Source organism: Oryx dammah, unplaced genomic scaffold (genome assembly GCF_014754425.2).
Source record: "Oryx dammah isolate SB20612 unplaced genomic scaffold, SCBI_Odam_1.1 HiC_scaffold_28, whole genome shotgun sequence".
Taxonomy (NCBI): Eukaryota; Metazoa; Chordata; class Mammalia; order Artiodactyla; family Bovidae; genus Oryx; species Oryx dammah.
The window spans coordinates 25,389,744-25,404,988 of record NW_024070212.1 but is presented as its reverse complement, the minus strand read 5'-3'; the positions used below and the strand labels follow the sequence as shown (position 1 = coordinate 25,404,988).

General features: G+C 48.1%; 1 protein-coding gene across 3 annotated transcripts in view; it reads right to left on the bottom strand.

Annotated features, from left to right (window-relative positions):
- The window catches only part of IGSF3 (immunoglobulin superfamily member 3), a 132,051-nt gene that overhangs the window by 27,837 nt on the left and 88,969 nt on the right, over positions 1–15,245 (bottom strand). For all 3 annotated transcript variants that reach the window (XM_040230953.1, XM_040230952.1, XM_040230950.1), the window contains 2 exons: positions 8,143–8,553; positions 4,122–4,529 (listed from right to left, as the gene is read on the bottom strand). In XM_040230953.1, coding sequence (XP_040086887.1) covers positions 4,122–4,529; positions 8,143–8,553 — 819 coding nt within the window. The remainder of the gene's footprint in view (positions 1–4,121; positions 4,530–8,142; positions 8,554–15,245) is intronic.

Here is a 15,245-nt window from a genome sequence, read left to right as displayed (position 1 = left end):
CAAGGGACTCTCAAGAGTCTTGTCCAACACCACAGTTCAAAAGCATCAATTCTTCGGCGCTCAGCCTTCTTCACAGTCCAACTCTCACATCCATACATGATCACAGGAAAAACCATAGCCTTGACTAGATGGACCTTAGTTGGCAAAGTAATGTCTCTGCTTTTGAATATACTATCTAGGTTGGTCATTTCTTTTCTTCCAAGGAGTAAGCGTCTTTTAATTTCATGGCTGCAGTCACCATCTGCAGTGATTTTAGAGACCAGAAAAATAAAGTCTGACACTGTTTCTACTGTTTCCCCATCTATTTGCCATGAAGCGATGGGACCAGATGCCATGATCTTCGTTTTCTGAATGTTGAGCTTTAAGCCAACTTTTTCGCTCTCCTCTTTCACTTTCATCAAGAGGCTTTTTAGCTCTTCTTCACTTTCTGCCATAAGGGTGGTGTCATCTGCATATCTGAGGTTACTGATATTTCTCCTGGCAACCTTGATTCCAACTTGTGTTTCTTCCAGTCCAGCGTTTCTCATGATGTACTCTGCATAGAAGTTAAATAAGCAGGGTGACAATATACAGCCTTGACGTACTACTTTTCCTATTTGGAACCAGTCTGTTGTTCCATGTCCAGTTCTAACTGTTGCTTTCTGACCTGCATACAGATTTCTCAAGAGGCAGGTTAGGTGGTCTGGTATTCCCATTTCTTTCAGAATTTTCCACAGTTTATTATGATCCACAAAATCAAAGGCTTTGGCATAGTCAATAAAGCAGAAATAGATGTTTTTCTGGAACTCTCTTGCTTTTTCGATGATCCAGTTGATGTTGGCAATTTGATCTCTGGTTCCTCTGCCTTTTCTAAAACCAGCTTGAACATCAGGGAATTCACGGTTCACATATTGCTGAAGCCTGGCTTGGAGAATTTTGAGCATTACTTTACTAGCGTGTGAGATGAGTGCAATTGTGCGGTAGTTTGAGCATTCTTTGGCATTGCCTTTCTTTGGAATTGGAATGAAAACTGACCTTTTCCAGTTCATTGGAAGGACTGATGCTAAAGCTCAAACTCCAATACTTCGGCCACCTCATGTAAAGAGTTGACTCATTGGAAAAGACTCTGCTGCTGGGAGGGATTGGGGGCAGGAGGAGAAGAGGACAACAGAGGATGAGATGGCTGGATGGCATCACCGACTCAATGGACATGAGTCTGAGTGAACTCCGGGAGATGGTGATGGACAAGGAGGCCTGGCGTGCTGCGATTCATGGGGTCGCAAAGAGTCGGACACAATTGAGCAACTGAACTGAGTTCCTTCAGTTGCCATATTTCATAAGCAATGCCAGGTGATTCTTAACTCTTAGAGCTCTTTTATTTCCAATCTTCTATATGTTCAACTTATATCAGAAAAAAAAAGCTCTGAGGTACATCTACATAAAGAATCTTAGGCAAGCAGTAAAAATGGTGGTCATGAAATTCTTTCAGTGACATGGGGAAAGGCTCACAAAAGAATGCTAGGGCGGCAGGGTGGGAATCACATGAAATAGTAAGATGCTGACCTCATTTAGAGAGAGAGACACACACACAGAGGGAACATGAAGATATGTTGCTTACTCGCTAAGCTGTGTCTGACTCTTTGCAATCTCATGGTCTGTCGCCCACCAGGCTCCTCTGTCCATGGAATTCTCCAGGCAAGAATTATTGGAGTGGGTTGCCATTTCTTTCTCCAGAGGATCTTCCCAACCCAGGGATTGAACCTGCATCTTCTGCCTTGGCAGGCAGGTTCCTTACTACTGAGCCACCAGGGAAGTCCATGAAGATACACAGACAGTGAGATTACAGACTTTTTTGGGGGGCCACACCATGTGGTAGGATCTCAGTTCCCCCACCAGGTATCGAACCAGTGGCCCCTGCAGTAGAAGCTCGGAGACTTAACCACTGGACTGCCAAGAAAGTCCCTAGAGATAATTTTTTATTTCAGAACTGTATTTTTCTGTTTTCCAAATGCTTTGTTATTAGTAGGATCACCTTATATAATCAGAGAAGGAAGTGAGGCAGGCAGACAGCTGGTTAATCCAGGCTACTCAACTGGCTAGACAGGAGGCAGACTCGAGGCTGCAGATTTAGGGGCCACACTTTGAGCACACAGGGTGGCAGGAGGGAAACCTGGGCAACCCCTCAGTCTGCTCAACATACTGGCAGTGTGACACTTCTCTTTAGGCTTTGGTTCTCTCCAGAGTGCCTACACTCAGGGCCCTGGTGAGGACTGAACATGAACCTCCCCTCTGTGGCTGGGAGGGATGCAGCTAGCTGCCTCCTCCCATGCTGCCTGGGGCCTCATGTGGGGATCTACAAAATGGGTGGGGGGAGGAGGGAGACAGTGTTCAGCTGCTGTATCTACCATTTGTCTTTGGGGAAAGACATGCAGCACATTCAAGGCAAGGGGGAAAGGGGAAGAAAGCTCATGAGAAATACATCTCAAAGCAGAGGCAATTCCCTCTCCAGCTTAGGCAAGACAGGAGGACAGAGATAATGTCCCTCTCCTATAACAAAGGATGTATCTGCTCACTGAAGTGTGTGCCATGATGTGTGGGGCAGGCATAACCGTGAGGCTCCAGGATTCCACCAACAAAAAGAGCTGCTCTACTTAGATGTGAAAACATCATGAAAGCTTCCCTCGGCACCAGTGACCACAAACAGAACCCCAGGATGCTCAGAACATAAGACAAAACATTCCTCTGGATACAGGTCCCAGTGCATTTCTGTCCCATGTCCTTCAGGGGACTGTCCTTAACTGACCTGTGGTCTGATAGGGATGAGTGATGACATGGTGTTTCAGAGGACACAGGAATCCTGCACATCTTTGCTTTAATTATGTGTTTGAATATGGAACAATAATTCTACCCAGTAATTATGCACATTTGGGTACTTTAGAACCAACAATAAAGAAAAGCATGAGGCTGCACAGAATAGTCATTAGCACCAATAAAATTATTAGGAAGTGAGAATGTAAAGGCTACAGCTACTTCATTTTCTATTTAAATCATGTGAATCAATTCTTTTCTGCTGAAAATCCACAAACTGAATTTTCAGAACCACATGATTATACTGTTTCAAGATTTTTGCCACCTGTCTGAATCTGAATGTACTCTTTGAAAAGAAAATATTCTACTCTGTAAATGGGCTTCCCTGTGGCTCAGTAAGTAAAGAATCCACTTGCAATGCAGGAGACTGCCTACAACGAGGGTTTGATCCCTGGGTCGGGAAGATCCCCTGGAAAAGAAAATGGCAACCCACTCCAGTATCCTTGCCTGGAAAATCCCATGGACAAAGGAGCCTGGTGGACTACAGTCCACAGGGTCACAAGAGTCCGACACGACTGAAGCAGTTGAGCAGTGCTCTGTATAGCAAGCTCTAGATTCATCCACTTCACCAGAACTGACTCAAATGAAGTAAGTCAGAAAGAGAAAAACAAGTATCATATATTAACACATATATGGAATCTAGAAAAATGGTACTGATGAACCTATTTGCAGGGCAGAAACAGAGATGGCGACCTAGAGAACAGACTTTGAACGCAGCGGGGAAAGAAGAGGATGGGACGAATTGAGACAGTAACACTGAACATACATTACCGTATGTAAAACAGATAAGCTGATGGGAAATTGCTATATAACACCGGGAGCTCTGCGACAACCTAGAGAGGAGGGATGGGTGGCGGGCAGGACAGAGGTTCAAGAGGGAAGGAATATATGTATACCTATGGCTGATCCACGCTGTTGTGTGGCAGAAGCCAACACAATATTGTAAAGCAATTATCCTCCAATTAAAAATAAATTTTAAAAAGTATTCCAGGCTCTGGAATAAGTGACAAATGTTATTCTAGTTAAGAAATGGAATCACCTTAGGCCAAAGCCAGATGTGCAGTTTTTCACTCACCAGGGGAAAAAAAGATCTCAGGCACTTGTGAATGCAAATGTAAAACGTAAATGCTCATACATTTAACTGCAAGTAACTAATTAATTGTATTAATTTAATTAACAATGGGTTCATTTTGAAATTAATTTTACGCAACGCATAAAGGATCACAGAGGGGAACCACCAAAGGGAGAGGAGGCCTGGGGAGGTTAACTCTCACCTGGTCGAGTGACGCGAACAGCCATCTGGCCAGCGGTGTCCTCGGCCTGTTTGTACCACATGCCACTGGGGCTGGGCAGCCACTCCTCCACACGGCAGCTGTAGGTGCCGCTGTCCTGCACGGCCACATTCTGGATGAAGAGCCGGTACACGCCCGGGGAAGGGCTCTCCAAGTGCAGCCGGCCCTTCAGGTTGTTCTTGGCCGCCTGCTCTCCATAGTGGAAGGTGGCATCGCGACTCAGGCGGGCCACGGTCTCCCGCTCTGGCTGGTTGGGCTTCCACACAAACCATTCCACCAGCAGCTGTGAGGCTGCGTTCGTGCGGTTCAAGACTACGCACTCCAGCTGCACCTGCCGCGTCTCCAGAACCGACAGGTTGCCCTGCGCTTGGCTGAGCTTCAGGCGGCTGTCTGCAAAAGTGAGGAAAGAGAAGTTGCCAACAGGCAAACAACGAGCCACTTGCATGCAACCTTTCCCAGTGGACATGAGTGCATGCCTTCCAAAGACAGGAGGACAGTGGCAGGCTCAGGTGTGCACTCTGAGTTCTTGATCATGGGTCTGAGTTCCTGAGTTTCAAGGAATTTGGTGTTACAGTAGCAGCTGCCCCCAAATTTATAACCCTCATATATTCAGATGCTTAGGAGAGGACAAGCATGCACGGTAGACGACTCCACGTCCAAGTGACAGCAGAGCATGAGGAACGTGGCCAACTAGAGGGGGTGGCAGGGCAGAGATGGAAAGGGCATGGTGAGAACCCTGCTGGAAGTAACAGCAAATGTTTAAAACTGACCACATTATGGCCAGAATATGCTGAGCCATCCACCTCAGAGGAACAGCAGGGGAAAGCCAGCTTAATATGTACACCAGTTGGTCCTAAGAATTGCAGTTCTTACCTTCTCTACCAAAAAAACAAAAACAAAAAGACCATAAGGGTTTCCTCTCAAGATGGGAGCAGAACTGATCTAACATCAGTAAAGAAAGGGCTGATATGGATGGTGGTTTGAAACCTCAGCCAATCAGACTGTTCTCCAGAGAAAAAGGTCATTGAACATGGTCATTAAACATGCTTTGATGGCATCCTTGCCCTTTCAAAAGGGCCCAAAGAGCCTCTCTGGACTAGAGGGGTTAAAAAGCTATGAAACTGTAAATGCACAGAAGCCCCTGGAAAGAACACCTCCTGGGTCAGGGAGGGGGAGGAACTTTCACTTTTCCACTTCAACACTGTCACAGTATTTTATAAGGCACATTTATTCCACTTTTGTAATAAAAGGTCAAAAAATTTAAAAAACAACTGAATATTTTAAATAACCAATCTCTGAAAATATATACATACTCTCGTTGTCTCAAGGTTGAAAGATTATTTTCTCCTTTGTGGTTTTTAGTATTTTCCAAAAGTTCTATGAGTGTATGCCTTCTTATTAAAGGGGGTAGGGGGTACTGGAAGAAGTAGGGGAGGGGGAAAAAAGAAAAACATACAAACTAAAAATCTCAACTGGGGACCTCCCTGGCAGTCCAGTGGTAAAGATTTCACCTTCCAATGCAAGGGGTGCGGGTTCAATCCCTGCTTGCGGAACTAAGATTCCACATGCCTCATGACCAAACAAAAAGAATGCAAACAATAAAAACAATACTATAACAAATTCAATAAAGACTTTAAAAATGGTCCACATCAAAAAAAATTTTTTTTAATCTCAACCAAAAAGGGGGAATGTGTTGTTTTAATCTGTGTCCTGTGAGTTTTCTGTTTATAGTGTTAATATTCCCCATTAACAGAGATTTCACTAGCTGTGTTTTGACAAGGATCCTTATAGCCCTTGTGCCCCAGTTAGCTTGCTGCTGAGAGTCTGTTATCCCCAACAGGGAAATTCCCTTGATAAATTTAGGCTGTACCAAGAACTTCTCAGTTTCAGCACAAATGAGAAAAGGGAAAGGCGGAATGATGACTAAGAGGAAACACATGCTGGGGGAGGGGTGAACAACCTCCCAATGGGGAAAACGGTCAGAACTGAAAACAGACACGAAGAACACGAGAACATCTGTGGGGCTAACGGCAATCTTCAGTTCTCAAAAGCCCCAGGGACTGGCCTGAAGGCAGGGCATAGGTCACTGGAAATACCAACAGGAATTATTTAGACTGGAGTTTCCTGTTTTATGCCTCAGAAGGGGTGGACCATGAGGCAGATGAGAAGCCCAGGATCGGGTGGCCTGAGAAATACAGTATCCTGAGGAAAGGAGGGGACCAGCCCCATGGCATTCAGCCTGGGCCAGGCCACACCTTCTGCATCTGCTTTCATTTGCTTACAGAACAAATTTTTATGGAGGTCTCCTGGGAGACAAACCGTGAGAATAGCATGGTGAGGAAAACAGGACCTGTGCCCACTCATGGGGCTTCCCGCCTACTGATTCTGAATATATAGAAAGTAAACAAGTAACACATAGTAACTGATGATAAACGAATGTCCACAAGTATAAATACGAACAGGCAGTTCATAATGACTTATATACAAAAAGCTGTTCCAGGTGGTGACGTGCTCTGAAGAGGCTGGAGAAAGGAGACACGGAGAGATTGTTGTTGTTCCGTTGCTAAGTCATGTCCAACTCTTTGCGATCCCATGGACTGCAGCACACCAGGATTCCCTGTCCTTCACCATCTCCCAGAGCTTGCTCAAACTCATGTCCATTGTGTCAATGATGCCATCCAACCATCTCATCCTTTGTCGTCCCCTTCTCCCCCTGCCCTCAATCTTTCCCAGCATCAAGGTCTTTTCCAATGAGGGATTAGTGTACCATTTTAGTTAAAATGAGCTAGGAATGCCTCTCTGAGGAAGAATGAGATAGATGGACATCCATGGTTAACATGTTCTAGGGTAAGAGAATAACAAGCACAAAGGTCCTGGGGGTGTCAGGGAAAGCAACCATTCATTCCTTATTCAACCAATATTTACTAAGGGTGTCATGCCAGTGGCTGGAGATCCAAAGGCACAGCACCTGTCCTCTAAGTGCTTACAGTATAGTGGAGAAGAAATGAAAACACTTATTATACTATGCGTTTTCTATGGAACCCCTGGTGACATAGGAGAAACCAGGGAAGGCTTCCTGGAAGAGGTGCTGAGTGAAGTCTTAGAAATGGGCTAAAGACAGGGGAGAAGCGTCAGGGGAGGTGCACTCCAGGAGAGAACAGCATAAGCAAAGGCATAGCGGGGCAACACAGCATCCCACAGCCCATCGGGAAGCACCATTGGTGGTAACGGTGAACTATAGGGCACGCAGGAATGAGGGATGGAGAGGAGCTTAAGGCCACATTATGTGAAAAGCACAAAGAACTACAACTTTTCAACAAGGAGAAGGGGCTCCCTTCACATATTTGAAAGGGTATCACTTAGACTAATCTTGGGTTGTTCTGGGACAGACCTAACACCCGAGAGGGAAATTACAGGGAAGCGGACTTTCTAACGACCAGAGCCACCCAAAAGTGGAACCAAGTGGGGCGGAGGCAGTCAGCGCTCCCTCCCTGGAAGTGCGCCAGCAGAGGTCAGACGTGGCTACCAGGGAGCAGAGTATAAACAGGATAAAGGCTGCACTTACAGGACCTGAGAGGGGCCAAGGGGTGATTCAGTTCGGACAGGAAGGGCTCACTCCTGGGCTGGGATTGGGTGAAAAGGAAGAAGGGGGAAGCAGATGAAGGCAACCAGAAAATGCCTTCCAGGCAGGAATTCTGGGTATGGAGCTGGCACCAGCCCAAGATCCGGGAGCACCAGGGACCCTGCCTTGCTGCACCTTGTGCCCCCCATCTGTCCCTTGGGCTTTTCCCTGGTGAAGATGCTGTCTACAATAGCGGAGTCAAGAATGCGTCTCTGAGTTTGCCATCTGTACCAGGACCCATGAGGTAAAGCGGACGGGCCCACAGTATACCAGGATGACACTCTGTGCCACACTTAATCCAGCATGAACCTGCAGAGCCTGCCACTCCCAGGCAGTCTCTCTGCGCTCAGCCCACTGCCCAGGTTGCACCGCTCCTCTTACCTGGCCGCTTCACAGTGACCTCCGTGCGCCCTGAAACCTCCTCTGCCAGCTTGTACCAGGCATAGTTGGGGCTCAGCAGCCACTCTTCCACATGGCAGTAGTAGCTGCCGCTGTCGCTGACCTCGGCTCTCTGGACAGTGAGGCTGAACAGACCCCCGGACGCGTGCCTCTCAAACTGCAGCCTGGCTCTCAGGCCTTCCTCCTCAGCATAGGTGCCGTACTCAAAGGCAGAGTTGTGCGTGGTTTTGAGGATGAGCTTGCCGTCGGCGTCCGAGGGCTTATGAACATACCAGAGCACGGCGAAGTGGGAGTTCTGGCTGGTCTGGGACTTGACTGAGCAGTTCAGCTGGATGGGCCTGTTTTCCACCAGGGTGAGGGTCCGCTTTGATTTGCTCACCTGCAAATTTGTCACTGCAAAGCAAAAGGGGGCGCTTTAGCAGAATCACCACATACTCCTGGAAATGTGGCCTGTCCCAGGTCCTGCCTCCAGGTTCCCCGTCTAGCACAGTTCCTTAGAGGACCCAACACTGACGAGCTTCCCTTAAAGCATGGCTTGACGTAAGGAAGCAGCACAGACCCCAGCTCATCCCAAACAGCCTCTCCTGCCTCTGCCTTGCCTCGCCCCCAGCTCAGGTCCTCACTATCTCTCCTGGCTGCTAACCCCATCACAGAGCCTCCAAGGAGATTTGGCAAAAACATACACCTGCCCATAGCATTTTCCTGCTAACGCAGTTTAACAGCTTCCAACTGCTCATATTGTTTAGAGTATGCCCGCTCCATGTCCCTCGTGAGGCTAAAGGTAGAGGTGCTCTGAAGAATAAGATGGTCCTGCCTGGAGATGTTCTCATCACTGCACCCCCAGATTTGGGCTTTGGAGAACACTCAATGTTTTCTGGGATATGTGAATGAATGAGTGGGTGAGTGGGTGAATGAATGAGAGTGAGCTGGAGAAATATGGTAGCAGTTGGTGGGAGGATGCTGGGGTGCTCTTCTTGGAGGAGGGGGAAGGAGAAGGTAGAGAAAAAAATGATGAACAATGGGACAGAACAGAGCTAACTCCAGCCTCCCCTTCCCCTCTCTCCTGATCTACCCTACCTAATTAATTACCATGCTCTCCTTTAAAGTGCCAAGAAGCCACGGTCTAATGAAATATATCTTATGAAGGTAACTGGAGATCTCACCCATTTCATCATTATTATACTTGGCTCTGCTTCCCCTACTCACCACCCTCCCCTTACTGAGAAAGAGGGGGGGAAAAAATCACAATTCCGAGTTTCCCTTAGGAAGCTAAAAGTAAAAACATCATTTTACCCTCACCCTTCTCTTTATACTGTGTGTGCTGAGGACCAAATCGGCTAAGAAAGAAACTCAGGACAAGGCACAGACCCTGATAGGGAGAGCAAGCTGGGCTTCCTCCAATGAGTCTGCCCAGAGGGAAGGCCAGGGCAGGTTGGCCTGGGCCTGTCTCCAGCATCCCTGCCGATCAGTCTCTTGATCCAGACACAGGACTGAGTCCACTGGTCGTGCCTGGGTCTCTCTGTCAGCTCCAGCCAGCTGGCTCTCTTAGAGCTGAGAGTGGAAAGGCAGGATCGAGGTCTAAGTCCCATGCCCCAAGGCAACTGAAACTTTCGAAAGCTCCAGACTGTCACCTGGACACCCGGCTAAGCCACAGACAAAGGTTCTGAGTGACTGAAAGGATTCAGCAAGCTAAGTATAGCAGAGTCCGATACGCAATACCATGACTACAAAAGCAACTCTCAGGCTGTGTCTTCCGGTGCTAAATCAGGTGACACTCTTCACGAAGCCGAATTCACATACCTAAAGACCTTCTCAAGGCAACACACGTGGCTGAAATAACCTGGGAGAAATCCCCTGGGCCACGACCCCACCCTTCTGGTTCCATCTTTTTTGGGCAACAAGCCCAGTCTCCTGCCTTCTTCCTTCTTCAAACGCACAACATCCCCAGAGTGCTGGAATCCAGGGCAGGCTTCACCAACAAGCACCGTAGCTCTGCAAACTAGATTCACGTTAGCCTGCCAGTCGACTTTTCAGATCCGATGCCTCTAATACTTGAAACAATCAGCTCCCTTTTCATTCCTTTCCAACCCGATTCACTGCATGCAAATGATATCTATATCAGAGCAAATGACACCACCTGAATTGTCTGGTGCTTGGCCAAAATAACTGGGTTGTTCAGTGTAGAATAAAAAGAGATTTTAAATGTATTATTAATTGGGGCCAGATTATTTTTGCAACTGTTACTAAGGAAACCTCCATTGCTATAGTAACTGCATATGTTAAACTGTATTCCTATGACTAAACTTCAACTAGTCACATGGTCTGAGAACAAGAATCCAAGGAAGAGAAATGTTTCAAAGCATTTCAGGTTTTTTTTTTCCTCCTTTCCACGTCAAAATATTGTGAAGTGTCGAAAAGCTTGAAAGAGAGGCATTTTTGAAATCTGGTGCATGTCTGACAGGTGGGCAAGGGGTCAGCTCCGCGCCTACGTTCTGAATTTCCTTTCGCGTCTCAAGGACAGAAAGGACCTTTCCTGAAGCCCAGGGGAGATGGCAGCCTGCACCAGTAATTAGGAAACACTTTCGAATCCTACCCGGCACTGCCCTGGGCGATGTGCGGCCAGCCGGCACCACCTTCCTCCGTAGGGTGGGGAGAGCCCAGCCCCCTTAAGAATCGGAGGCATTTTCATCTGCAAGATGAGAAACATCATAGCATTCACCTCCGAGGAATGTTGTGCAGATTAAAAAGCGATATTCTACAGAAAGAAATTAGCACAGAGCCTGGTATACAATAAACATGTAGGATGTTTTCACCATTCCCCTTTCTTTTTGGTGTCTGGGCTCAATCCCACATATCAAAGCTCCCTACTAAGTCAAGAACTGCCAATCGTAAGTTGCACACTTCCTACAGAAAGTACTGTCTGTGGACTGGCAGTACCTGTGTCGCCTGGGAGCTTGTTAAAAATGCAGATACACAGGGCCCAACTCGGGCCTCCCGAACCAGACCCTGCCTTTTTTAAAACAAGATCCCCAGGTGGTTCCAATGCACCTGAAAGCCTGAGAAACCTTTCAGCCGCGTGAGTGAATGGCATTGAATTAGACAATAAACACAAAAGTGAAAGAAAAGTCGCTGAGGACTCGGTTAATCCCCAACCATGAGTCAGCAGGAGGAAAAGGTAGGAAGATGGGTGAGAGGCTGCAGGCCAGATCCTTCCCATACCCCACATGTCTGCACAGATACCAGGCACTTCCCAGCTCCCAGAGCTGGACTGTACGCTGTTGGAGAGAAAGGCTCTTTCTGTACCTGGACAGTCTCCATCTGAGGCCTCCGATCACCTGTGGACCTGCAACATCAGCAGCATGTGGGGTGAAGACGCTGACTTACACTGTGCCCGGGGCCCAGTGACCTGTGGTTTCAGGAGCCCTCCAGGTGATTCTGATGCACCAAATTTGAGAAATCACTGGTGTGGCAGCGAGGTGGCTGCAGGTAACTCTGGAGATGGCAGTTTCTGCACAGCGGTGTGAGCAGTAGCCAGAGGGCAGCAAACAGGCAGTAAGGAGCAGAAGGAGAGAGGGATGGCTCTGTCTTTGTTAGAGATCTGTGACAGTCATCAGTCATGTTAGGACTACAGGGGGCAGCAGCTGGACAGCAGGGGTTTTTCAAATTGAGGGACGTAAGTCAGCCAGGAGACTGGGAGAGAATGAGGGAAGGGCTGCAGGGGAAGTGTGTGTGTGTGTTGTGTGTGGGCGCGTGCATGTGCAAATCCCATCCATCTTCAAAGAAGGAGGGGGACTTCCCTGGCGGGGCAGTAGATAAGAATCTGCCTGCCAATGCAGGGGACACGGGTTCAATCCCTCGTCTGGGAAGATTCCACATGCCTCAGAGTAACTAGGCCCCTGTGCCACAATTACTGAGCCAGAAGCCTGCAACTACTGAGGACCGTGCACCTAGAGCCTGTGCTCTGCAACAAAAGCCACCACAATGAGAAGCCTGCCCACCAAACTTGAGAAAGCCCTCACAAAGCAACGGACCCAGCTCAGAGAAAAATAAGTAAATTAAAACAAAAAACTAAGGCTAGAGACTTCTGCAACCAACTTCCCCCAACCCCCATAAACAGAAAGGAGGGGGCAAAGGCACCTGCTAGTCAGCAGTTACCACACCTTAGAGTCCCTACAGCCTTAACACCACCTTAGCACCCCTCTCTTCCCTCCCCGTGCTCATACCCTGGTTGAGAACCTAACTGCCTCCTTCTCAGACCTTACACTCCAGCCTCAGTCCCACCAGGGAGAGCCTCCTAGGCTGCAGACAGGACCTCACTGCTCCCCGCTTAGGGCCTGCCTGCGGCTCCCCACACTGCAGTTCTCAACAGGACAGCAATGCTCTCAGGGACACCAGGGAAATTGAGGTTGGGGGAGGGCAGCGGAGGGAGGGTACAGAATATGAGATGGCCTAAAGCCAGTAGATTCTGTAAACCAACCTGGGTTGACTCTGTGCAAGAGGTCTCTGCCTCGTGTCTCGTGTGACTTTCACATGACATTAATCGAAGTGAAAACTCGGTGGCTAGTACCTAGCACTTTTCATTTTGCTATCAGCACAATCCTTTTTGGTTTTTTTCCATAGCTTTAACATATGCTAGGCAAATCAAGGGAAGGGTTTCCTGTGCTTTGTTCAGCATTATCTCACGAGTTGCTCAGCATCTTGGAAACCGGTCCAGACAGCAGTGCTGCTCAGAAGTGGCACCACTGACACAATCAGGCGGAGCACTGGGGTGGGGAGCAGGGCCTCTGCCTGGCAGCAGCATGAGCTGGGGACCGATCCTCCCACAGTAGCCGCCCCCGAGCACTGACATGTTAGAGTTTATTGCTTTATTACAAACTACTTCTAAAAAAAGTCTCCATTCTGCCACCATAAGGGCATTGTAACATCACTGATTCAATGGACCTGAGTTTGACCAAACTCCGGGAGATGGTGAAGGACAGACAGGGAAGCCTGAAGCGCTGCAGTCCATGGGGTAGCAAACAGTCGGACACGACTGAGCGACTGAACAACAATGCACAACAGCAGCAACAATTTTTAAAGATTCCATGAATTTTAGAGTAGGAAAGGGACTACTACAAACTGTTATTACAAAAAGGAGAACATAGTAAGTGCAGTCCCAAGTCTTACCTGCCCAGTTTAGAATATTCTTACTTCGCACAATTATGCAATCCTTTCTAGGTGCTAAGCACTGCTCTAAGCCTTTTATAAACTATCTGGTCCTCACCAGACCTATGCAATAAATATTATCATCCCCAGTTCTATAAAAATACTTGCTCCAAGTCATACTTCTGATAAGTGGTAGGGCCAAGATTCAACCCCAGGCTATCTGCTCTGTCCTTGCTTCTAAACTTCATGAACTCTGACACTCCACGCTGTCTTGTAGAAGTGGGGCTCCCCTGGCCCCTGCCAACCCAATCTCTCCCCAACCCTAGGCTTCAGTCACAAGCACGCTGCTGCCTCCCTTGTGATGTTCTTTATTCACAACTCTGAGCCTGAAAGCTGTGCTGCTCCTTCCTGCCACCCACCCCCATTCAAACTGATTCTCCACTCAACCCTGTGGCCTGCCCCCTGGACTAGCCTCTGGCCAGCCTGAGAGGCAAGCCCTGTGACACACCCATCACTGCAGCTACAGCACCCAGCACAGAAGCTGGCACACAGCAGGTACTCAAACATGCTCGTAGAAGGCACTGGGAGGGAGGGGCGAGGAGAAACCAGCAAAAGTCAGGAGGTAGAAACAGCTAATTAGGGTAACCCAGACATGCCCTGTCTGCCTTACTTGTCTGCAGATAGAGCACTGACCCTTGCTCACTGGCTCCAAACAGGTGCACCCAGTGTAACCATGACAACCAGGCCTGAGGCACAGGGGGAGGGCCGGGGCTCCTCCAGGGCGCTTGCTCTCATGCTCACTCCTGCTCTCAACACCCACTGGGCAGAAGCCACAGGCACACGAGTTGGAAAGAGAGCCTCAGGTTCTCCTGAAAGAAAGGAGAGGCCAACCTCTCTGAAGGACAGGACAGCCTGTCACCTACTAGCCTGTGACAGGGACAGCCACTGTCACAGGCCCCGGACTCACGGAAGTCAAAGAAAAGAGCCCTCAGCTTGCCCAACCTGCCAGGTCAGCAATAAGAAATTGGAGAAAACGGATTTGGCAGCATCCAGAGGGTATTAAATATTCATCCCAACTGCCCATCAGCAAAATCCCCGCAGAATACACCCCCTGACAAGTCGGCTTTCTACACCGGAGACTGTCCTCCTAGAAGCTTGTTTATTGCTTTGTCAATTTTAATGCGCAATATTTAATAGCCAGACCAAGATACGGTTGTAAATATTTGGAAAATGAGTGCTGACATTTCCCTTATTGCTTCTGTATTTAGGAATATGTAATTGGAGGGTGTTTTGGGTGCTAAAGAAAATCAGAAGGAAGCAAAGCAATGCTTCAAAATTAAAAGGAAAAATAACTGATTAAGAGCTAAGAATCAAATATGCTGAACTAGCTTAAGAGTCCTGCTTAAGGCCCCTGTGGTGTCACACTCTGCCTTCAATGGCAGTAAAGGCTACGCCAAATCAACAAGACAGGAAGGGTGACGGTGTTCCTTGAAGAGTTCCTTATGGATGTGCATTTGGAACATGACGTGTGCATCTGGAATGGTCAGTAATTGGATCCCCAACATGTTTATCACGCCATCCAGCCAGGGATTTCAAAGAAACAAAGAGCCGTGGTGTGGCCAGGGCAGTCGGTGGCTCTGACAAGGACTGGTCTAGGGCACAAAGCACACAGTCTTCTTGGGAGCCGGTGACACCAGCTGCAGAGGGCTGATAAAAGGACCACCACGAGTGAGCTAACAGTCCCTGGGTTTCTACTTTATGCTGTTCGAACAAGCATATTCAACAAAAGCATCTTCTAAAAGACCGGGCAGTGGGGCGATGATGTTCCTGTGGAAAACACCAGAGCAGGCTTAAGAATCCATGGTTTGAGAGGCAAGATGTGGAAGAAGAGTAAAAAGAAGAGAGGCCAGCACTGGATTGAGCTCTGGTGTCCCCAGGCC